This window comes from Apteryx rowi, unplaced genomic scaffold (genome assembly GCF_003343035.1).
Source record: "Apteryx rowi isolate R43461 unplaced genomic scaffold, aptRow1 scaffold_880, whole genome shotgun sequence".
NCBI lineage: Eukaryota > Metazoa > Chordata > Aves > Apterygiformes > Apterygidae > Apteryx > Apteryx rowi.
In genome coordinates, this window is record NW_020451183.1 from 241,052 (window position 1) to 266,673 (window position 25,622).

Genomic DNA, 25,622 nt, shown 5'->3' on the forward strand with positions numbered 1-25,622 from the left:
ATTAAATAGGATTTTTCTGCTGTGTTTGCAGGAATGCTAGGAATTATAGAGATCAATAGCCCACCATCAATGAATAAGAACGCCTTAGGTCTGAGCATTCTGGAGGAGGTCCTGACTTGTGAATATGAAGAAAGCATTCATTGAAGGAAAAAAAAAAGAAAGAAAGAAAGAAAATTCACTTTCCATCCCAACATTTTTATATTGCTTAGCTTTCCAAAACTATTTGTCATTAGAATGTGCATTTACAATTATATCTGTCTTAATTCTGTCAAATGAAAAATTAAAATACACCTTTGTTCACTTCTGGTATTTGATGGGGGAGATGGTTTTGAAAGAGGAAGGAGATTGATTTGTCTTTGGAGCTTTGTGATTATAAACTTGAATATCCATATACTTGGATTGTAAAAGAAGTAAATAACATTTACGGAGTTGGATGGTTTTTTTGTAGGATTTAGTGGTTTTATTCTGAATCTGGTTAATAAAGTATAATTTTGTCAAAGGAGACAGTTGACTATTATAGCTCTGATCTGGGACAGTCGGAGGAGCTGTTTATCATGGTCTCATCTGTGAGGTTAGGTCTGCCGCTATTGGAAGTATGGGAATGGGTGGGAACAAGAAAGCTGATCCACAAACAGAAAAAAAGAAAGGAGGGGGAGGAATGAGACTGAACGAGTGAGGGTGTGGAGGTATGGCTGAGCCTTTCAACATGACTTTGAAATAGTTAGACAGCCAGAGAATTCAAAAGGAATTCAGGGTAAATATAGACTTACTGGAGGCCCTGTACAGAAGAGGGAGCCCTTTTCAAGATAATGGGGGAAAAACAAAAAGATACTGCTAGAGACCAGCTGTAAGAAGTTCAGCTTCTTAAATAATTCTCTCCTCCCATTCAGAATGCAATAGGTAATTATTACAAATGCGACCATTACAAATGTAACAGTCTCTGTTTTGTAACTGATGAATCATTCCATTGGGGAACTCATAACTTCTTCTATTAATACAGTTGTTCCAGGCATATGATCTACCATGTCCTAAAATAATTTTTAAACTTCCTAATATTAACCCAGCAAATCTTTCCATTCCCATGTAAGCTTAAAAACTAGAATCAAAATAAATTAGGAGTCAGATATTTACTTTTATACTGTGAATTAGAGGCTCACTCCTCTCTGAGATCAGCTTTACAGGGTTACCAAGTGACTGATATTATACTAGATTCCTTCCTGTTACAATGCCAAAAGCATTCTGCTGGAACTTAGGTCAGTGCTCAAAATAACCTTGCTAATTGCAAGTCTACAAGTGTTGACTGAAATTTCAGTTAGCCGCCATACAGCAGAACTGAATGCTGAGAAATCACTACTGTAGTTCAGAACGTGCAAGGAGAGAGCAGGCAGGCCTAAACTTGATCTTCACAATAACACAGAGGCAGCAGATTATTTGCTGTATTTCATGCAAAACAAAAGCAGTTGACTCGACACTGAAGATGGATTGGGTTGCATATCGTCTATGGCTTACTTCTGTCTTTTAAATAGGCATTTATTTTCTGAATTACTGATTGCATGTAACTGCTTTAGCTGGGGAAAAGAAATGGGACAGTTGATTTTTTTGCAAAGCTGATACCTGAAAACTCTCCTTCCAGTACAAACGAGGTAAGACACTGTTAAAGTGAAATATTTTACAAAATGTTGGTAATGTCTAAAGCAATAAGTTATCAGGATCTGCAGACATTTTTTTTTATCTGTAAGGGTGAATGCTCTTCTGAATGAGCTGGTTTTTCAACTTCTAAAGAAGTAGTGGGTGACCTAAATGTGTTTGATTTGAAAAGATGCATTTCATTTCCTGTGCACTGTAAATCCAATGTGCAAAATTGACATACCTTTTTTCCCTGTGGATGTAGATTTCTGAATATTGAGAAGGGCTTGTTCAGTCTCTTTCATTACCTGTTCTACATAATATAAAGTTTCAACCATCACAATCTTATGTTTAAGCAATTGAAATAGTTTGAAATGTTTGTCATCTTTAAAGCTCTTAGTCCCACATCTCTATGGGGAGATTATAACTTTTTTTTATGTAGGTGAAACTTAATGCTCAGTCTTCTCTATGCCCTGAGACATTACTCAGCTAACTTTTTATAGGTCATAGTATAATTGGAAATAGACACTGTAGTATTATAATTACATTACTTTGGCTAAAACTTTGACCTATATAGTGAAGAGATGTGTTCAGTTAAGGCTCAGGAAACCAACAGACTAAAAATAAGCAATGGAAAATGTGATAACTTTATCATTATATCTGGATTTCACTACCTTTATTAGCAACTCATTAAATTATGTAGCTCTTCCTAGGGAGACTGAATTTGACATAGGAGCAGTGGCCAATGAGGAACACTCTGATTCTTACCACAGTTGCATTAATTTAGGTGACCATTTTCAAAATATTCTGTGAGCTGGTAACCTTCCAAAGGCCCTTTGCTTTATTTTTGTTCTCAGTTCACAGAGCTGCCTGTGTGCCATGTCCTGAGCAATATGCTCAGACTGTTTTCTCTGTAAAATTATTCATTCTTTTGAAATTGTATCTAGAGGAAAAGTTCAGGAATTTTTGGTTAGGCATGGAGGATTTCTTCAGAGATTTGCATTGGATTAAGATAATAAAGCCTTCTGACTTCCTTTAAGCAGAAGTTGGCACTGGATGGGAAATTGTTGGCTGGTGTATAGTTTATATAAGGTGCCAGTAGAATGGGCAATTGGCCTTAGATTATGGTAGCAGTTATATCTGCTCTTTGGGTAGGAATTTGTCATTTTCTATTAAAAGATTTTTAATTTTGGTGGTCAACTGTTCATGCATGAGTTGCCAAGTGCTCTTGTTGAAACTTTGCTGGCTAAGCAAGCTATGACCTTCTCTATAATGGCAGTCCATGCCATTATCTTCTCCAAAATGCCATTCATAAGTTTCATTTAAAGCTCAGAAGCATCAAACAATGGGATATTCTGCTACATCTGTTTACCACTACAGGGTTGCTAGGTGCCTGTTATGTAAATATTATTGCCCGAATTTCTTACTTGTTTATGAATGCTATCTGAGATGCTGAATGCTATTTGAGATGCTGAAATGTATTGTAAAATTGGAGTTTGAATTCCCTCTGCTTCATGCCAACAAAAGAGCTAGAGAGCTCTCCTTGCTCTTCCATGGCTATGTCTGCGTTACCTTTTTAGTTTGGATTAAGAGTGTGACTTTGAAGTGAATCCCCATTTAACTCTCTCTGGTTCATGCTGAAGAGCAGCCTCAGTTTGTGCAAACTGCTTGGTATTGTTCATAATCTTTGCTGACTAGGGGCTATTTTTCTTTCCATTCTCTCTTTCTCCTTCTAAAAATCTAGAAGTATGTTCAATAATTCATGTAATTAATCTGTTCTCTTTGTCTTCACTCATGTTTGATTCGTTGTCATATCTGTAGTGATTTTTTTGAGGTGAGTTTTTCCTGTGCAAGTACTTTTTTTTCATTTTATGTGCAGCTACCTAGAATGAGTTAGAAATGCACTTGGCTGGTATACTATTTCCCTTTCCCTATCACCTATTGCCCATATAGATAAGTCAAAATACTTCCTCAGAAATTACTGTTTTTGGAGGCTTTGCTTTGGTTTAGTGGTACGCTTGTCTCAGAGACAAAAACAGAAAATGTTAGTCAAGTCAGTTTTTTTTATTACATGACCTTTAAGTCTGCAAAACAGAGTTTTTATATGGTATTTTCTACAAAATCATGTTAAAATACAGTAAGGAGAGATTTTGAATTATTTGGATACTCCGAATCCCACTGGAACTTGTAATAACCATATTGAAAATCAAACAGTAACGGTAGATTTCAGAAATTCTTGACACTTTGAGCTTCAAAAAGGTATTGTTAATGTTTTGGGAAAGGGGTATTAGGTAATGCTTTGAGCAATTTTGTCATTCCTTCGTGTTCGTGCTTCAGATTTTGGAGGGAGAGATTGGTCTATTCATTAAGAATTAGGGCTTCCCTCAGCCCTTTAAGAGGGTTAAGCGGTTTGTACAGGTTTCAGGATGTCTTCTTGCTGGGAGTTTATAGTAATGGGTAAGAGTAGTCATAACTCAACACATTAGTGTTTGGTTAACATATTTTTGGTGGGTAAGGTACTGAATAGGCAGTGCTAGAATTCTAAGAGAAAGGACAGGGGAAAAACATTTATTAGCTCTAACAGATTTGCTGTTACCTATGCTGCTTCAAGCATTTCTCAGCTCACCAAGTCTTCTCTTGGCTCAGTGTGACTCAGTTTCCCATGAAACTCTTGATGAAGTGTTGAAAAAGTCTCTGTGAAAAGATTTGAATATTTAATACTCTTACAGAGTGTAATAAAAAGATTGTTTAAAAATACCAACATTCCTTCTACTTTCCTCAAACTTGCCAATAGTTAGGCCAGGATCAGCTAATATCCAAACTGTGGCTTGTCAAGAAAGAACAGTTGTAGTTTTTGCTTTTCCCACAGACTAATGGTATTGCTGTTTTGGTAGAAAATGACCTGCATAGAAATGCATTTTAAAGTTGAAATGTGTTGAAAATACAAAAGCGACAAATCCCCTAAAAGCGTAGGGGTGATTTATCAGTACCAGCCCAGATTTCGTGATTATATGGTCAGAGCTGCTACAAATGCTTTTCCTTCCAAGAATGTTGTATAGTAACCCTGTCTTTAACATACCAGAGTTAGTCAGCTCCTCATTATCCGTGTGTATTTCATATTAACCATACAAGAGATGAAAACTCATTTCAGCTGCCTCTGCTAGGCAGAGTGTGTTAGGCTTTGCCAGGGATATTAGCTTGTGTGACACCGTGCAAGTCCAGTGACTCGTTTTCCAGGGTCATCTCCAGCCTGGAAGCAGCACGGCCCCTTTATCAGGGGGAAATATGACCACGTCTTTGGCTCCGCAGGGTCTAGCAAGAGGCAGGAGGAGGTTGCTTGGTGCATCTCGGTTTCGGTAGGGCTCCATGACATTCAGCAAAGCTCTGGAGTCTGAGAGGCTTTGGCACAACAGCAGACTAGAGCTGGCTCTCTGTGGTAATGCAACACTGCCTTGCTTCTCAAAACCAAAGCAAAAACTGAAGCGTTACAGGGCATGCTGCAGAAGGATTCGGGATGAAGCCATCTAGGTCTGACTGAGCTAGAACTGGTGAAGTGAGATGTCATTCATTCAGTTTCTGCAAGGCACTCTCCGTATACCCCAAAATTTGGAGCTTTTCCTGATTAGAAGTACTTTCTCACTTAGCAAATACACACAGGAAGAGCAGGTCTGGCACAAGCCCTCCCACAGTTGGAGCTTTGGAGAATGTTGTGCGGATGCATGGCTGCTTGGGGAGGGACCCTGAGACAGTGCTGGGCCATGCCAGGCGTCCGGCCCCACTGCTGACTGCAGCTCATAGCACCTCAGGCCCAGCACTCAGCTCTAATGTGTTACTGTCTCCGAACTTGTTTTGATGACATTGCGCTAGCAAGTTCTTTAATGTTTTCCATGCATGGATCTCCTTTATATATTTGTATAAAAGGTGACTTCCAAAATGTTGTGAAAGTTTGGGAAACTAAAATAAAAAATACATAGGTGAATTTCAGGATCTACAATTAAATATAATCATAAATTTCTTAAGGGCCTGGCTAGTATTAATGGTGACTTCAGGATATCTGGCAAGCTATGGGAATTTCTTTCTTAAATGAATGGTGATCTTAAAGAGTAACCTAGGCCACTCTTGTAGTGCTTGTTTCATCTATATTAATGTTACCCAAATGCTAGAATGATACTCCCAGTATCAGCATGAGCTTGTTTGGCAGATGGCCTCAGGTGTTGCTTGCCCCATCTGTTGCGAGCTGGGAAAGATGTGCCAGAAGCGATACCCTTTCACTACAGTATTCTCACATACAGTAGATCAGTGGATAGAAAGCCAGACTCTAAAAGCCCCAAAACTGTAATACTATCTCTGGATTTTTCTGTTATCTTTTTTCATTATGATCCTCCTGATTCCAGAAAATGAGAAGCTGACTGATGGCTGCAGGCAAGGCCCCTAGTAATTTTAGCAAGAATAGGATTTGAATGTAAACTAGGATTTAGTATCCCATATCTAGTTTTCTAGTAGGTTGGCCAGATAATGGTTATGTCCCATATATTAACTAATTTATTTGAATTAAAGGTAATTTAGAGAAAGAAAAATGTCTAATCACTAAAACAGAAAATTATTTGTATAGTTTCTTTAAAGCTATCATATTCTGATTTTCTTGTTTTATTTCACTTCTGGGTGCAACAGAACTTTAAATATTCCATTTTGTAAATGATGAACCAAAACAGTAAAGAGAAGTTTCCTGTAGGATTTTCCTCCTCATCATCAGAAGCAATTTGGCAAGCTTCTTACCTTACCTTCTTCCCTGTATATACCTCAGACTGTGATGATCTTTGGATCCTGTGGCATGTCCTGTGATTCTTATTATCTGAGAGAGATGAAAGATTTGACTTAGTGTAAATTTAGGATACAATAAGGCTAAATTGATTATGACTATTTTTGCAGGAAATACAAGTATGTATAAGYGAATAAAATATACAACTATTCATCTGAAGCTTGAAATCACTTAGTTTCAGTAACTTCCTCACAGTCAAGTTCAGCTATTGAATTTCAAAGTATTAGTTGACAAGCCCAGGCATGTCAACAGTTTTTCTTTTTCTCATTGCTTTTGTACAGGGGTAAGAGTTACCCCCCTTACCGAAAGCTCTGATCTATAAAAAGATAAGTTATAAGTTGTCTCCGTGTAGCTAGGAAAAGAAGATATATATATATATAAAGATATGCAAAGCTGCTGATAGCTAAAACTGTTCTTTTCTATTTGTCACCATAAAAAAAACAACTTCATTCTCAACCAAAAACACAGGCCTCACTGGCTTGCTTTGTTTAAGATGCAAAAGGAGCTGACTCTGAAGTGTTTTATAAATCTTATTCCAGTTAGCAACATGAAATATATTTGCCTATATATATGTATGTGTGTGTACAAATAAGTAAATATTTAAATAAGCAGTGCTGATTTCCTGCTTCTTTCAAGACACTTCAACTCAACTGTGTAGAGCACAAGAGTACTTTCTTGAGCAGCATTAATGTCTTAAAAGCCAATAAGCCTGTCAGTGTTTTACGTTAGAAAGTTCTCTAGTAAAGCTAAAACTGCTGCTATGAAGAGAACTGTCCTGATAGAACATAAGTTGACCTCTCAAAATTGTTACATTGGAATGTGCTATGTATCAGCTCTAATATCTAGTAACATTTTTTAAAATTACAATTATAGTGTATTTAAGTATTTCTCTCAGTAATATGTCTAATTAAAAAAAAATTAGTTCTAAATATAGTATTAAAATACTAACCTCTAGCACTCTCTATCTTACAAACAGTCAGAACAAGCATCTATTATTAATGATACTGAATTTTAATGGATATTTCCTTAGGACCAATTTAATTGGGAATACATGCTTCATTTTGTCAATTGTATATGCCAATTTTGGTTTCATTACATTAAAAATATTTGTAATTAAAGTTTGTAAGTACTACAAAAGTGGTATAAAATCTGAGTTTTGGTCACTTGCTATTTATACCATGTCCTATTACTTAGATCTCAGTCAAAAATCAAGAATATTATGGACATGATTTTGTTTGAAAAGGAGGTACCCCACACAAACCCCTTTAAATATCCATCTATATTAACTAAGTCACCTGTGGGATGACAGAGAGATTCGGAAATGGTCAACTAAATTGTATAGTAAATGTATGCTGTAATGTATATTAATTGTTTTTATATGCAAAGTCTCATGTAAGCATTGTGATATTTGCCAAAGGTCAACTGAAGCCACATGCTACCTATTGCACACTAATTAGGAAGGATTTGTGACATACTRTCTAATTGGAAATCATAATATGGAGGAAGAGTTGCTTATTAGAAGAAATTTTTCATGAGTGAATCAAATTCTATATACACTTTMATAAGTGAAATCAGAACAAAAATATTGGTGGCTTGTACATTTTAGATTTCTTCAACATTCATGTTTATCTCTTAACTTGTGTCTGGTTTTCTAAATTTTGCTTTTTTATCTCTTCATTCACTTAAGAGTCACTTTTAATCTGTATTATAGTAATTTATACTTTCTACCAAACTTTCAAGTTGTTCTTCCTGGATACAACCACCTTGGGTGTGTTGTTTGTTTGTTTGTTAAACTCTCTAGCAGTGATGTACATGCTAACCCTGACTCTTACAAGAGAGTGAGGGATATGTGGTGTGAAACAGGCCTCCTGGCACACTGGGTAGGTGGGGAAATGTCCGTTTCAGACTACTGGAAGCTCATGTGTACAGCTGGAGTGCTTTGAGATCATCACTAATCCACAGGATGATGTACAAGAGCGTTCCAGCTGACTTGAATACTTCTAGTTTTAGAGAAAAGACGGGAAGGTCACTAACATAACGTGTAGGATGCAATACAGGCTATATAGTAAGGACATCCTTTGAATGGTTCTGAACTAGGAAGAAATTCTCTCGGATCTCCGTAAGTGTTCATGGATTGACACAAAAGGGAGCAACAGTGCTAATAAAGCAAAGTCTGCCCAAACGCAAGAGTAAGAGACTTGTGTCCTCTTTGCTGTCTTCAACAATGACTGATGAGAAATAACTTCAAATACAAGAGCGCGTGGCAGAAGCTCTTGGAGCTTTAGCTTCATTGAGATAGCAAACAGCAAACTTCCTACCATGCTATCAGTTTTCATTGTGGAAAGCTTGGCAGTGACAGTGCCGCTTCTCTTTGCACCTGCTCCAGTAAAGAAAGGAGAGCACAGTCACCAGGTGAGTCTTTGACACGGGAGTAGAGAGTCTCACTATTCTTTGTTGAATTCTGTTTTTGCCCAGAAGCCTTAGTCAAAGAGAGTGAATGAGATTAACGTTCTTTGGCTTAGCAAGTCAAAATGTTTTGATTAGAACTTTTCCCTTGTGCGCTGCATGTCTGTACAGAAGAAGTGAATTCTTCTCCTTTGTGAAATTGCAGTTGCTTTTATTTATTTATTTTGGTGTGTATTACCTTTCAATAGTTTATCGATGCCTAAAATGCTTTTTACTATTTATGTGGGGTTACACTTTACATTTGTTATTTGAAACCTAATTATTTCAAGAATGAAGCTGATCTTTTCTCTGAGAAATTTTTCTCTTTCTTCTAAACTGGCAATTTCTCTTTAGGAGCAGCTGATCTCCATTCAAGGCCCTAATTAATTCTATTGACTTTATTAAGAAAGAGAGTCTTTCTGAAGTCTATAAACTGAAAAATCTTTTAAGATAAATGCACATATTTCTCTTTTGTATAAACAGTAAAAGGAGATCTGCTCATCGGTAAACAGAGCTCAAACTAAAAAGATTGTATGGCCCCACAGAAGTATTCAAGAATTTTCTTGTTTCATGTCAAGACTAATGCCAAATCTTCTTCAAATTATAACAGGGAGAGAAGGGTTGGACGCATTCACAGCCGAGTTGTCAGAATAATAGGTTAGCTGCAGAAAGCTTTGAAAAAATCACCATTTTCAAAAGAATAATTGTTTCATTGGAAGATTGCTGAACTATCGATGCGTTAGCTTTGAATTCTGCTAATTATTTTATATGGATGATCAAATGGTGAAAGTTCTGATCAAATCTGATGAAGATAGTGATTTTCTCTCTGTTTCTTCATATGGTTGACATGATTTTTTTAATACATTCAGCTTTTGTATGTCTTGAATGAAATGGTAGTAGGAGGTTCTTTCAATTCAATCAACTACTCTGTAGACTAAGGTCAAAATCCAGTCCTGGCCAGGCTACCAACAGACAGTTGTTCTAGCTACAACACAGTGCATATGTCTAGCGCAAGTCTAATACCCTTCCATTTGCATCCTCAAATTTCGTGTGCATGTGGTACTTTGAACCTGCTGGAAACGTCATTTACTGCCATTCAGTATGTACAGCATGCAAAGTGCAAGAAAAAGCTGAGTAAAAAGAAAGTAAAAAATAAAATGGAATTGCAGTTATCTTGGAGGGTTGAGGGATATGTCCTACAATGCTTCCATTTCTGCAGGAAAAGTACAGCGTTGCGTGAAGAGATCTATAAAGTATTTGAAGGATGTTTTGACAAGTCTTCACTTTTCCATTTCAGTGAGTGTGAATATATAATGTATGATGAAAGTACTTAGTATAAAGCTGTATTATCTTTTTTATTTCTTGAGTATCTTAAATGATCAGTGCTAGACCAAAAAAAAACAAAACAAAACCCAAACCCACTATCAGAGTCCAAAGAACATAGATTTAAAAAATGCTTATTGTTTTTTAAACTTTGCATCTACTGCTACTTGCTTGACCAGGTTTTCATACAGTTTTTATTCCCTTTTGCCAGCAGTGTCAGCTGTAGCTAAAATCAAAACCTGCTAGAAGTATTGTACGGGTCAATAGCATCTATCTTCCTACATGAAAAACTGTTCTAGTTATTTGCCATATTCAGTTCAGATAAGTGGTTGCTTTCACAAGTGAAAATTGTGTCAATTATACAAATGATAGAAATATCCCAGAAATGACTGGTCTTGGTTTTGTTTGTCCTACTGTTTCAGTACAGGTCTCAGAGGTGTCTCATTTTCCTGCCATAACTTCTCCTGTGGTTCTTCCATTCTATCCTGTACCAGGCCTCATGGTAGAGTGTTTTTGTGTTTTGGCTCTGAAGCTTGGTGGGTGGACTAAATAATTCCTTGCATTTAAGAATCTAGCCTGTGGTGAATGTTATGACTATAAAGTCTTTTTAAACCAAAATACTGACTAAGCGTAACAGGGGAAGTAAGTATTTGAAAGCAGTCAGTCTTCTCTGCAGCTATCCTTTCCCACAGTAAAGGTACAGATTGGTCTAGCTTTTAAGACACTGCAGCTGGTCCTGCAAGTTAGCTGGAATTGCTTCCAGCAGCAACTGCCTATCTTCTGGACAAAAGGATCCTTTTGCTTTTTCACAGTATGTTTGAACCTTTGGCCCCAGCAATGGCCCATATGGTAAAACAAATGCAAGTTTGCTGGCATCTTGAGACAGGAGCTTCACAATTAACATTTTAGGTGTTGTTACTTAACAGGCTGAAGTGTTTAGTGAGTGATTGCATATCTTCTTCCTTCCTTCCTGCCTGTTTTCCTGGCTGACTGATACTCAACCAATATACTTGCACAATAAACATCCTAATAAAACAGGCCACATAAACTATTATAAATAGCTCCATGACTGTTACAATCTATTGTACACCTATTACAACTTTATACAGCTATTACTATTTTAGCAATTCTGTCAGGAAGAAAAACCCTCATACAATCAGCATTGATATTTTGACATCTATTTTGTCCTGTTTTGAAGTATGTGGACATAAGAACATAACTCACTGAATCCTGAAATGACAGACTACAGTAGAAACACCTACTGAGAGTTCACCCAAAATCAAAGTCAATCAAAATAAAAGGCAAGTAGGAAAAGAGAATAATGTGCAAACAAGAATGGTGCAGCAGAGAAAGTTACTATCAGGAGTGTGTAAATTATGATGAGGGAAGAGGGGGGAGGCTCACTTAGACCAGTGTGTCCCCAAGCTGTCAGTGTCTTTAGTGGAAGGGCAGGGTCAATGATCTTAAAACTCCTGTTGGCAGTTTTCCTGCTATGCTTTGCCTTCTTCACCAGTAAGTTGCATTCATTTTCCCTAGTCACTGAATGCTGTATCAATACAAGCTACAGTACTGTAGTACTTCAGCTCACTTTCTGACTAATTTATGACTTGCAGTGAGTCTAAAGCTTTTCATGGCAGTTGTTTTTATTTAGTCAATTCTGGATTGTTTATGCATGGTTATTTCCTTTGACTTCAATCATATACTTAAAACATGTACAAAACAGTCCAAGTAGTGTTTTCTCTTAAGGTTCTATTAAACAGTACTCCAAAACAGAAGAAAATGATTTTATCCTCATTATAATACTATTTTGCATATCTGCTTTCTGCAAGTAGTTACTAGATGCAGAGAGAGGTGAAAAACTATTTCTCTTTGAGAAATGTACATTTTAAAGGAAAAAATTATTTGCTAATAGCTTTTTTTACTTTACTAATAGCTGTAGGTATTTGTTTAGCAATGCAAGTGCTCTCTTTTGTGTTATTTCTCCATATAGGTATGAAAAGGGGAGTGCAGAGAGTGACTTTAATCCATAATTTCTAAGTATATGGAAAAAAATGGATCTGAAAAAATCTGAAATTTCTTTGTCAGATTTTTTTGCTGGAGAAAAAAAGGATTTGTACATTCTGATTGGAATCATAGTCTCCTATGGAATTAAAATGTACTTAAAAGGAAAGATCAAATGGATAGACATTTTCTTAAATCATGGATTTTGTTTTGAATGTAGTCATAAGAATAAATGGCAATGTGTTTTTTCTACTGAGGTTTTACTGTGAGATCAAAGAACAGAAATCTTTCAGTTTAGTTCCTCTGTCACTCATGTTAACTGAAGCAACATATTGCAACCTTTTATCTTTCTGGAATTTCATATATATCTTAGCAGACTTTCTTGAAGAGCTTTTTTAACATTAAAGCTTAGTTTTCCTTGACTCTTGAGGGTTTGTTTATGCACGTTTTCTTTGTCTATAGCAATGTTTGCAGTTCAGGCTATTTTAGTTGACGCAGAGGGCTGTGAGCTAGCTGATGGATTCAGCAGCTGCGAATTACAGTATCAGCTGTCTGGAAGACTGAGTGAAGTGGGCAGTTGGCAGTCAAATGGATACAAGCCTTATAGCCTAAGAAATTCCATAGTCAATACTAGAAAATAGCCTGTGAGAGGATGGTAGAACCTTTACCTTAGCACCACTATGAAAACATGTAAACAGAAATGCCTAGTAGATTTGAGATCAATGATTACAAAAGGTTGTTTCAGAAACGGTACTTTCTAAAATTCCTGCTATAAATGCTCTTGACCTGAAACTGTATCCTGACAAAATGGGAAAGAATTTCCATGCTTTTATTTGTAAGCTGTGTGCTACTGCAGTTGACATGGAACTATACATATTTAGTGATAGATGCCATCAGATAAATGCTTTTTTATTATTAAATAAAATCAACCATGTAGTTTTAAGTACATACTATTTTTGGTAATGGCGACTGGCTCTCATTACAGCATTTAGGTACCATCCTGTGATATTGCTCTCCTTTACTTACAAATACAAACTGTAATAAGGACACCTGACAATGTACGTGTTTTTTGCTCACTGCACTACATAATGCTACAGAGAGGTAGGAGAAATGAGGATGACAGTGATGCCATGTTAGGCTGAACCAGGTGTTAAGTGAGCTATCACTTATTTACAGGTGCGGGGTAGGACGAGGCCATGGCTCTGTTCAGATTTGCTTGTGCAAATGACTTGATGTAAGATGGGGAGGGATCAAAGCACAGTTTGCTATGGAAAATATTGTAGCAGAATATTCTCATTGCAAAACTCATGTAACTGTGTGTGAAAAGGATATTCTAAGGCAACAAGTGGTGAAGAGTATGGTCTGCAATAGTTGTATACTAGTTGTTTGAGGCAAACGCATTTTTTAAAGTCCTGTTCTTTGTTGTTACTTTTACCATCTTCTTTTGCCAGGGTTTCCTTGCCACAGTCATAATTACTTTAAATGTTGTCTTTTCTCTGCTGTTCTTGTAAGTTGTGCTGAAAATGTTTGGGAGATGGAGTTTTCACTTGTACTAAAAAAATTCTTACCATCAATATTTCCACTGTTCAAAAGTACCACTTTTGGAGACAGGACTTCAATAAACTCTGGAAATAGTCAGCTTGCCTCCTGCAGTTTTAGCAGGAGAGACACTGACCTTGAATTCCCTTGGAAGTGAATGACATATTTCTACCTTTAATAGAATCTCTGGTGATAGTTTGGTGCTGTATTTGAACTGCATTAACTATTACAGAAATTTATAAACTTTTAAATTCACATCCATGCTAGATATAATTTTTTCCTTTTGTTGAATTATATTTGAATCTAGATATCAAGGCAGTAGTACGAAAATGTTGTAGCCAGCTAGATAATTTTGGATTTGACATTGTATTAGTTACAATCAAGATGCTATTTTGTGCCAGGCAAGCATAAAGACAAGATGCAAGTGATACAGCTTTAAACAGGCTGCAGCTTTATTGATGTTCTGCTGCTGAGGACTAAGTAACATTAACTCATATAGAGAAAGTCATAATTTCTTCCTAATCATTTCCCCTTTATAGAGGGCTGGCTTTTAGCCTTTACACATCTGTTCCCATGTCTATTTTTTGCTCAGTCTTCACCTTCCCACCATCATATGGCAGTTGAAAAGCAAGGAAAGGGAATATCAATATGGGCCTATCCCTTCCCCAAAGTTTGTTTTAAGTGGATTTCTGCCAGAGCCAGTTCTAATCCCATTTTATCCAGGAACCAGGCTTCTGGTGAAATGAAATCTGCTTCTTGTGAAAATGGCTACAGACACAACTGACACTGACCAGTCATCTAGCCAAAACAATACTATGTGATGCAGGAACATGAACTTATATCTCCCATAATTCATCTCAGGAAGTACCCAAAAGACTGGTATATGCCCATGTACTGTGTATGCAGAGAGCTAACAGTCTGTAAGTGCATAGTAAATTCAGCATACTCCATCTTTCCACAGACTTGCAGTGTGTGTACAGGTGGACAGCACAGCATGTGTGCCACGGGACAATGTTACCTGGACATACTGCACTTGTGCATGCACTATAGCCATTTGTGGAGGACTTCTGAACGTTAAGCAGCTGGAGCTATTAATAGGAGAGCTAAATCCCTTTAAATCTATGCTTGGCCCTGTTGCAGATTAAATCAGACTTCCTGACCAGTTCAATCAGATTTTCACCTAATGTGAAGAGAGTGGAAAAAAAACTCTAAAAAGCACTTCTTGTCAACTGACTTATAAGCAAAGGAAAATTTCCTTCATATTCTCTCACGAAGGTAAAGACTACAGTGACAGGAGTCCAATGCTATGTAATTCTAGGGCTGGAAGAGAGTGAGCTGTTGATACAGTCCCAAAAGGGAGCTCAGAATTTATGTATCATGAAAAGGTATGTAGGGACTTGGTTACCTGATCCCTTTCCTGGCTTGTTCAGCCACTCACAAAGTATTCTCCTGTTTTTTGGTCACCCATCCTTTCTAAAACCTAACTCCTTTAAAGAGCTAGTACTTTGTTTTTCTCTGAGAAAGAAAGAGCATATAAGAGTAGTCTTTTATTTTAAGACCATCCCCGCATTACAGGAAGTGTCAGATAGGCTCCTTTCAGAGTGTGTGACCTTGCGTATAGACTAGGTCGGGCTTAAGTTCTCTCCATGTTACTGCAACTGTCAGGAGAGGTTAATTATCTTGTTAGTACATAAAGCATTTTGCTGCTGCTGTGCTCCCAGTTGTCTCTAAAGTATTTCAAAGACTCTGATTTCTGAGGAAAATGAGCAACTTATAACAAGTCATGTAAAAATTAACAGATACTCCTTGTTTTTGCTTGAATATGTGCTTCTTCCAAAACTTCAGTGGTTTTGGGATTTGCATTTTGGGACAGAATTTTCTGTGTTACTGTGGAAAGTTTGTCTACTTCAGAAACTTGACGTGAGTTGGTAGCTAGAATAACAGTAGCTCTCAAGAAAACTCCTTTTTTTGCAGCATGGCTGCAGAAATTCACAGCGTAATCTAGATTCATTAGGCAATATTTTCAGTACATTATCTGATGCTTGTCAGGAGATTTTTGCTCTTTGATAATAATCTTTTTTTACAGCTTGGAGTTTTACAAGCTTTCTGACAATTCTTTTGGGAGTTGAATTTGGAATGTAACTAGGTGCATGATAGTTAGAAATTAATGAAAACTGATAGTGTAAATTGAAATGTATTTAAGTTCATCTGCATGAGTAGAAATACAGCTGTGCTTTTTGGTAAAGTTTTGGTTGTGGGCTGAGAAATGGATAAATGAATGAATAATAGCCTTTTCTAAAGCTTAGAAAAGACTTTGCTGAGAGTTTTAGCTTTAGTTAGTCTGCGTGTCTGTAGAATTTGATTAGTGGGCTGATTTTGTAAGCAGACCAATTGATTTGCCTGCCTGGAAGTGTGCAGACACCTGAAGTTCTGCGCACTTGCTGCCCCACATCTTGCCAGGTAGGCGCTGTGTTTTGCGCTGGTGAGTAGATGCTGGTTGTCATAACCAGGCCTCTGAGGATGGAGGGGACAAGATGTGGCTTCTGTCTCAAGGCAGCCCCACAGCTCTGCTCATAGAAACCCTGAGGTTTTTGTGCTCCTCTCTGGCCTTTCTGTGTGCTGCTCCTGCAGGGGACTCCATTTAGCCTTCACTGTTTTATTAAAACAAGTTATTGCTGACGGTACTCAAGCATAATAGGTGCTCAAGGGCTAATATTGTGCTATCTGTTGTACTAAGATTGATTATTATTATTATTATTATTATTTTTAATATTATCCAGGGGTTTGATTTTGGTTTAATTTGTAAATTCTGCTGCCAATCACATATTGAATAATTTGGTTTTACCTTCAAACTGAAAATGTCAAACCTGAACTGAGAAAAAATGCTGTACTGTATTGCTAACTTAGAAATTTAGAAAGAATCAGCTTTACTAGGTGTCTTGTTATTCTGCTGTACAAAATCATAAAGAGGATCAGCAGAGACATAAGGTTTCATGGTAGTTGTTTGGATAATAAGCAAATTTGAAAAGAATCAAAATTAAATTGTTCTCATTTTTTTGGTGGCATTATGTATATACTACTATTTACTTAAAAAAGAACATCTTTTAAGATTTAAATTATAATAATTTCTGTAAGATTTTTTAAGGAAATAAGTGTTGTATCTAAAATATGCTACTAAGCTGTTTTTAAGTATATGCTACAGATGAAGGAAAAAATACTCTAGGCTCTAGGGCTAATTTGGTTTTTGGTATTTTAATCACATTTCCTTACTCATTTATGTTTTTTACACATAGTTTTCAAGCAGAATTATTATGAAGCAGTGCTGTTCAGTAGTGTATACCTAACTATTCCCCTATCCTTTCACAAATACGATTAAGACTAGATTGTAAAGATTTTGCGCTGTATGCAGCACAGGTTAGAATTCTGGAGCATTAACCATTGAATTTGGAGAATATTGTCCCATCAAAATATTTATTTTACAAACTGGTAACTTATATCTTTTTGCCTTCTGGATGCAACTGTTCACAGCCTCTTTCATCTCCCCCTTTCTCTTTGTCCACCCATCATCTTCTGTTCATTGTTGACTCCCAAACAAGACTAGGCAGAAGTTAGCAGACCTCTTGTCATAGCCGTAAGCAGTGGCTCTCAGAAATAACTTACCCACATTGAGTCTATCCCAGACATTTGCCCTATTTGGCTATAGAGACTGGATTAAAAAGATAATCCTGTCCAAAAGAATTTTGTTGAGGATGGCACAGAACTGATTCATCACATTTTAAGTGAAAAAAAAAAATCAGAAAAGAAGACTTATTGCGGCAGTCTTAACACTTTGATTCCTATTACTGTATTCTAGGATGTCACTTTACAGTGTTAGTTTTCTGTTTCTGATTCATGTGATCTTGTTGTGCCATCCTTCCTCATTGTATGCTATCTCTGCACTTACTGAGCACTCCTGCCAAACAGGACAGCTGTTGGTTCAGTTATTGTAGCATTGCCATAAATAAAAAAATAGAGAACTCTGGATATATTAATTACATTATCTTCCCTCTCTAAAATAATCTATTCTGCATTTAATAAAAGACAAGTAGAGCTGATCCATGGAAGGACTGTGCCTGTAGCTAAATACCTACTTTCTTTTTTCATTACAGGATATTTGTGAAGATATATCTGATCATGTTGAACAAATTCATGCTCTACTAGAGACTGAGTTTTCCTTGAAGCTTCTCTCTTACTCTGTCAATGTGATAGTTGATATCCATACAGTGCAACTACTCTGGCACCAGCTACGTGTTTCTGTTCTGGTTCTGAGAGAGCGTATTCTCCAGGGACTACAAGACGCCAATGGAAACTACACCAGGCAGACTGATATTCTGCAAGCATTTTCTGAGGAGACAAAGGAGGTATAGTAACTAAATTCAGCAATTCTGGGAATTTTGTTTGCGTTTGAAGCAGCTCTTCCCTGTTGTATGTTTAAAATTGCGAGGATGATGATTTTAAGGATGGCTTACTCACCATCTGGATATTTGATGCTGATTTTGTAAGAAACTGTCTTAAGTGTCTTCAATTGATATTTATCCTTGCTGAACCAAATTAAAGGAAGTGTCAGTCCGTAAGGCCAACTTTCAGAAGTGTCTCATGTGTCAAGCACTGTTTTTCCTGGGTCCAACTATTTTTCATAAAGAACTGGGAATGCTTACAGGGGTACATCTGGACCAAAATCCTGGGACTGGTCATCTTTGAACTTAAGGTTCATATCCAATTCAAAACTTAATTTTTGTTTTCAAAGAATTCTTTACCCAAAAGCTTAGGCACTTACCTTTTTGCATACGCAAGCCTTAGGCTTACATAATGTTGTCCACAACCTCCCAGACTGGATCAATGTTGCTTTAAAGCAGAGAACATGCACTTAAATTTGTTTTAGTGGCAATTCTGCAGTGTGCCTCTAAACAGTTGTACTTTTGCCTGAGAAGCAATTATGCATTCATCATACATTTTTCACTCTTAAGGAGTGTAGAATTCACACACATGTAAATGGTATGTAAATCTGGGTTCATTTGACTGTACTGCCTTTTCTTTGGTAAGCATTGTTACTAAATTAGCTTAGCTAGAAGGACACTAACAATGCAAGTTTTTAAAACTGAAAGGAAATGCACATTTTTAATAGGGTAATTAATATAAGATAGCTTATAGTGTAGAGGATTCTTCATTTGCTGGAAGCCCTAAAATTGGGATTAGATGCTTTAGGTAGGATTAGATATATTTATTTACAGGAAAAGACCTTTAGCTTAATGCAGTGAGATTCTGTGACCTGTGTTACAAAGAAAGTCAAAAGTTCACTAAACATGTTCTTAATTTCAGCTCACTCAAGTTTAAAGAGAAGGTACATATTTCTCTAGTCCCTGTTGGGTTTTATAATTGTCTTTGCTACAAGAGAGAGTGGGTGGTTCTGAAATCAATCCTCAAATATGCCCAGGCCCACCTTCCACACCCCCTCTTCCTGATGTATGCATACCTGCTTCAGATTTGGTTTCTGCTTTGCTGTTGTTAATAAACCTTCTCCGGCAAGTTTGGAGGAAATTCACACTTGTCTGAATGTCCAGAGTGGTAAATTAGAATGAAGTCATTATTTTATGGCATGAGCATGGTGATTTCAAGGCATAAGGAAGGGGCTGATTCAGATACTAAGCAACAGGAAATGTCCGGTATGGATCCGATTGCAAATGCTATAAAAAACGTCCCTCAAAAAAGGGGAGGTCTGACTGGGGAGGGATAGATTATTTTTCTCTGGGGGAAGAAAATGTTGCCAGATAGACTCATGTGGTTATAAAAAAGACAAAATGTCCTAGCATAATGGCTTTTTTTTCCTCCCAGCTAAAACATAAATAATTTTTGATAAAATTAATAGATAGCAATAGTAGAGATGCAATATTAATATCAAGTTTTTGTGCTAATGTTTGAATAAGTTCCCAGAAATTATTTTGTAGGTTTTAACCTTTAGTTATTTGTTTAAATTTTTCTCAGATATAATAAACTATAATAAATATATATTTATATATAAAATTATATATTATACATATAAAATATATATTATAAATATATATATTATATGACTATAATAATATATAAAGTAGAAACAATTGTCTCTGCTCTTCTCTGTGTACCGTTTTTTGATGTTTCCCCCATATCCTTTCCCAGCCAGTACTATATTGTGTAGGACTAATAAATGCTTCATGATAAAAGTATTATTTATTAGAGGTTTTTATGCATATGTGAATAGTGAGACTGCTTGAGCAAACCTAGAAACCTTCATCCATACAGGTAACCCTTCCTTGGGGGATCATTCTCCTAATTTCCAGTAGTCCCTGGGGTATATGAACAGGAATGACAGTTCAGTTTTTCTCCTAAGATGATGTAGAAGTCATTAGGGTTAAAATGAACAGAAGGAAATTTTTACACACCATGAGAGTTAGGTAACAGAATTCACTATCTTAGGACACTTAGAAGTGGATAGAATAAAAGGGTTCAAAAAAGAAATGTGACAAACTAAGGAAAGATAGGGACAATTATAACCTCTGGATGAGGAAGTCCTGATGGTGAGCATTGGTAGGAGCTGAGGGCATGTGTGGAAAGGTTATCTGTGGAAGGGTCACTTTACATATGCCTTTTTTTTTCAGCTGAGCTAGCAGAAGATCTTTAGAACAGTTGTAGACACAGAACACTGGGCTAGATGGACATTTGATATGAACCAATACAGCAAATATTATGCTTTTCTGTAGTCCATGAACTTATTTCACAAAATGGTTGGTAAGCAGCCTCCTGGCCCACTCCTTAAGGCAGCCATCTTCTACATAGCGGTGAAGAGCAGCTGTGGCTGCCAGTGGTGACTGAGGAGCTCCATGGATGAAGTGGCCTGCCAAGGTTTCATTTGGGCGCAGAGAGACAGAGCCATGCCATTAATATTCATTGCTCTCTCAGTTCACAGTCTGTGCCGTCAATCACAGTGCAACAGTCCTGCTCGGGCTGTCTTTACACTGTGGTTGGAACACGCACAAATATGCGCAAGATAGTCGCAACAGAAAGAACTGGGGTCACACTGGCAGAGCAGCTACAGGAGCATGAGAACGTACAGCGCAGGCTGGACTGGCTGGGTCAGGAGCCCGGGTAGTTACTAGGGCAGCCAGTTACTGTGCCTTTGGCTGTGTCRGCACTGCCGTACAGAATGAGGTGCCAGCGGGAAAGGGCACAGAAAAGTTTCATGGCTTGGAGGAAATAGAGTAAGAACCAGTGAGGCAAGCTGGCCATCATGATGGAGATGCCAAATTAACTTTTTTTTTTTTTTAATAAAAACTTTGGGAAGTAACATTTTGAAGGCCCTTTTTCTGCTTCTGGGGTTATCCAAAGATAGATAAGAAGGAGAAAAATGAGCTGTGTGCAGCCTCTGTGGGGAATTATATTTTGGATCAAAAGGAGGCAGGAAATACCTGAAATAGTTTTCCGAAGTTTGCTCCAGGCTTTGAATTTTCAAATTAAAATTAAAATCAGAGTTAACTTCTAGGACCTAACCTGTCAGATTTACTTCACAGTTGATAAAGACAGGAAATACAGAAAGGAGCAGTATAGGCCTATGTTAAAATAAGGTGAATCCTGATGTGCTATAACTCTGTATAGCAGATAAGCTGTGAATGTAAATTCACAAAAGCAATATCTTATATGTTAAACTAGCTCATCTGAAATAGTCAATAAATGAAGAATTGTATTGGTTTAAATATAAATGCGAGGAAGGTATTGGAAATACAGCCAACAGAGCTTTACAGGAAACATTAATGCACAAAAAGGGCCAGTTTTTTTGAAAGAAGGTACTCCTATCAGCAGCCAAGCAAATAACTAAATATGACATTTTCCTGAAATAAAAACAATGGCAGTACTGGCATTGAATAATGCTCCTCTGAAGCACACATTTAAGAGGCTGCCTGGGAAATGGCCAAGCAAGATGGCTTAATGCACGTGATTGTAAAGTTTATTAATGTTAATAAACACATTTTTAAGAGACGAAGGAATGGAGCTCGTTACTCAGGAGAAATGAAAGCCCTTAGGGCCTTGGAAAGGGTTTTGATTTATATATGTCTTTACAGTTTCTAATCTTTTCCCAAGATTAGAGGGAAAATGCAGCTGTAATGCAGATCATTGTTTAGTCATTATTTTCCTTAATAATTGCAGCTACAAAATATAAATTTGGCAGATTTATGGAAACTTCCCCCTTTGTCCCTCATCAATAGCCTAGAATTAATTTATGGCATAGGCTCTTCATCTGGACAGAATGTACTAAATAAAAGATATTTTTCAAAGTCCAAGATTTTGACTGATGAATAACTTCTAAACCAACTTTTCTGTAAACAATATTTTTATCTGGAGTTTTTTTATATTTATATTTTGATTAGTATGAGTGTGGTGGACAAAGTAAAGGGCTCAAAAGCTAGATGTGCTCACAAAAGGTGGAAAACAATAGCCTCCTTTGTTGAGACTATTCTTGTTCAGACCATAGAGCGATTTATTGCTAGATGAAGTAGTTGTGGGGTAATTGCATCTTCTTTAGGTATGTTGCCTAAGATCCTTAAGCTATGGGTTTAGTCAGTGGAGTGAGAAAAGCTCATGGAAGAAAGACTAGTATACTAATTTGGGTACCTAATGTTAAAATCCTAAAACATGCAGTGTTAGTTCTGCCCTTTATGATTGTTTTTAAATAGTTATTGTAAGCACTTGAGCTAATACTGGCTTTTTTATGTTTAGGTCTGCTTTTCAGTTTCTTTTGTCAAATTAGCATTCTCTGCTAATTTCTCTTGTTCCAATCATTTTATTTATGGTGTTACTTAAAATGTACACCAGTCTAAAGAAGAACAGAGATTCTTTCTATGATTTCAGAATTATTTAGTCATACATTCAGGTTTAAAGTTATGTGCTGGGATCAGGAAATAGCTGATCTAGGCCTGCCTAGATGTTAGAACATTAAATCAGTGATTGTGCTGTTACTGCTATATATCAAGCTGCTTCTAGATCTTAAAGTATTTGGATTTTTTAGTCTCCAAGTAAATCACCAAAATATTTATAAACATTTATGTGACTCTGATCTTAAAAACTCATTTGCCAGCTGTGATGGTCTTTTCTGGTTATGTCTGTGACTGAAGGACTTCCATCGAGAAGATTCAGGCTAGGGATTCCCAGCTATCATTTCTGTTCCTTGAGCTGTTCTACATTTATGCTCCAAATATCCAGCAGATAAATTGTCAGTTGATAATGCTAGAAAAAAAGTGAAATGTAGTTAGCAGACAATGTCTTATGCATATGGGAAGAAATGTCTGTCAATGCTAGGTGGTGTTTGAAAAGACCCATTCTGACAATCAATAGAAAGACTGCAGAACAACATAGATTTGTGAGACCACAGGATTAACAAGGCAGCTGAAATAGTCAGCACTCCCCAAGATCCCCTCCCTCCATCTGGTTCAGGGTAGTTAGCACAGGAAATACTACGAGTCTGCTCTGTGGAATTTCTGAGTTCTCCCTAAAAGGTAAGTAGAACCGAGAGCTGAATTTAAGGGGAAGAATAACAATACAAATGTGAGTTGCTGTTTTTAGGTAATTTACCACATCAGGTTGAAACTAAACATTTTTCTTTTAATTTCACTTTTAATTTCAAAATACTGTGGAATGGTTTGCTGATCTATAAGGTACTGCACAAACTGAGGCAGTTAGGTGATGAATGCTTTTCTGGATGTTATGTAGTGAAACATAGTAGCTGATTGTTCGTTACTTTGTGTGGGATGTATATAAGATATAACCTTCTAAGGAGTACCTATACTTTTGTCTGTTTCAGGATCGTCTTGACTCTCTAACTGAAGTTGATGATTCTGGACAGTTAACTATCAAATGTTCTCAAAATTACTTGTCGCTGGATTGTGGTATTACCGCATTTGAACTATCTGACTATAGTCCTAGTGAGGATTTGCTTGGTGCTCTGGACGATATGACCTCCAGTCAAGGTAAAGCAAAATCATTTGAATCTTGGAACTACAGTGAGATGGATAAGGACTTTCCAGGACTTATCAGAAGTGTGGGATTACTTGCAGTAGCAACCGATTCCATTGCTTCCCAGTGTAATGAAGCTTTAAATGAGAAAGAAATATGTTTGCCTCTTTCAGCAGAAGATGAGGAAGGAAGCAAAGACAAGAAAGCACCACATGAGCTTTCACTATTATCTTCTTCTGAGAACTCCTCACTATCTAAAGGACCTTGCTCTGAAGATGGTGTCTTATCAACTGACAGCAAAACAGTTTCCACATTAGAGCAAGAATGCAACCTTCCACAGCATGTTGGTGAAAAGATCAAATATCCTCACTGTGAAAACTCAACTCCTAAGAGGTCCATAAGAGACTGCTTTAACTATAATGAGGATTCCCCTACGCAGCCAACATTGCCAAAAAGAGGTTTATTTCTGAAAGATGATGCGTTTAAATATTATACGGAAGTCAATGATTTAAAAAGACAAATCTCTCAGATAGTAAAGAATGAAATGAGTAGAAGTACACCGTCATTGTTAGACCCACCAGACAGGTCCAAGCTTTGCCTAGCTTTACAGTCACCCTACACTAACAGTCTGTCTGCAGTTAGTCAGTCGTATGATTGCTTGAATAAAATAGGTGATAGAAATCTTGAGTACACAATAAATAATCATTTTAAGGACAGTCCCATTAGTCTAGATAAGTCTCCTTACTACATCTGCAAAGAAAAATCGAAGCACAAGAAGTCTCATGACACTCAAGAGAAAGTGAAATCTGGCAGAACATCTGGTGGTGTGCATAAAATGGTTCCACCAATACAAGTCAAAAAAAGAGGATGTTCAGGTCAACAAAATGGAGTTGCTTCTTGTAACTCTCAATCTCTGGAGGGAACAGAAACAGATTCTACTTCTACATCATCAAATTCTTGCAACCAGAGAGATCCAAATGAGCAAACACAAGCCAAAACTGAGCCTTTTAGTTCACCAACACATAGCCAAAAGTGTGCTTCCTCAGTTGGTTCTGAACTTATCAAAACATCACCTCTTCTACCAACAAGAAAGAATAATAAAAGTTACTCCTCATCACCAGGTTCTGTTAATACAAATGGTAAAGATGGTAATGAGGTCTGGTATGGATCTGATGAATATTTAGCACTTCCTTCTCATCTCAAACAGACTGAAGTGTTGGCTTTGAAGCTAGAAAATTTGACAAAGTTGCTGCCACAAAAGCCCAGAAGAGAAACTGTTCAAAACATTGATGACTGGGAGCTGTCAGAAATGAATTCAGATTCAGAAATGTATCCAACATACCAGATAAAAAAGCACAAGAAATTGTGTAGGATTTCGCCAAGCTCTTCAAGTGATATAGTATCCTCCTTAGGTGACAGTATTGAATCTGGGCCTCTCAGTGATATTCTCTCTGATGAAGAACTTTGTATGCCCATGTCCTGCATTAAAAAATACATTGAAGAAAAGTCAGAAAGGACTGCTGTCACTCAGCCCACTGAGAATGAGATTTCTGCTTCAAGTAAATCAGGTTTAATTCATCAACTGATGCAAGATATACAACATCAAGAGAATTATGAAACCATATGGGAAAAAATTGAGGTAAGGCAGTAATCCTGTGTTATTATGCAGTCTTCTTCGCAAGCCTGTACATGGAGAAGGGGGGGTTGCTTTCTTGTTTCCTTTTAATGATGAAAATATTCTCATCTAGTGTGCCTACTTTGAAGTAGAAAACAGCAGTGAACGTTGTAATTATAGTAGACTGTAGTTAATTTTAACTGTACAGAATTTGCCTGCATTGTTTTACCTACA

General features: G+C 37.0%; 1 protein-coding gene across 1 annotated transcript in view; it reads left to right on the forward strand.

Annotated features, from left to right (window-relative positions):
* Positions 1-25,412, forward strand: part of LOC112977949 (A-kinase anchor protein 6-like) — a gene marked incomplete at its 3' end in the record, with an annotated part of 110,152 nt that extends 84,740 nt beyond the window's left edge. The window contains exons 3-4 of the mRNA XM_026090907.1: positions 17,902-18,153; positions 23,622-25,412. Coding sequence (XP_025946692.1) covers positions 17,902-18,153; positions 23,622-25,412 — 2,043 coding nt within the window. The remainder of the gene's footprint in view (positions 1-17,901; positions 18,154-23,621) is intronic.
* Between the last annotated feature and the right edge of the window lie 210 nt (positions 25,413-25,622).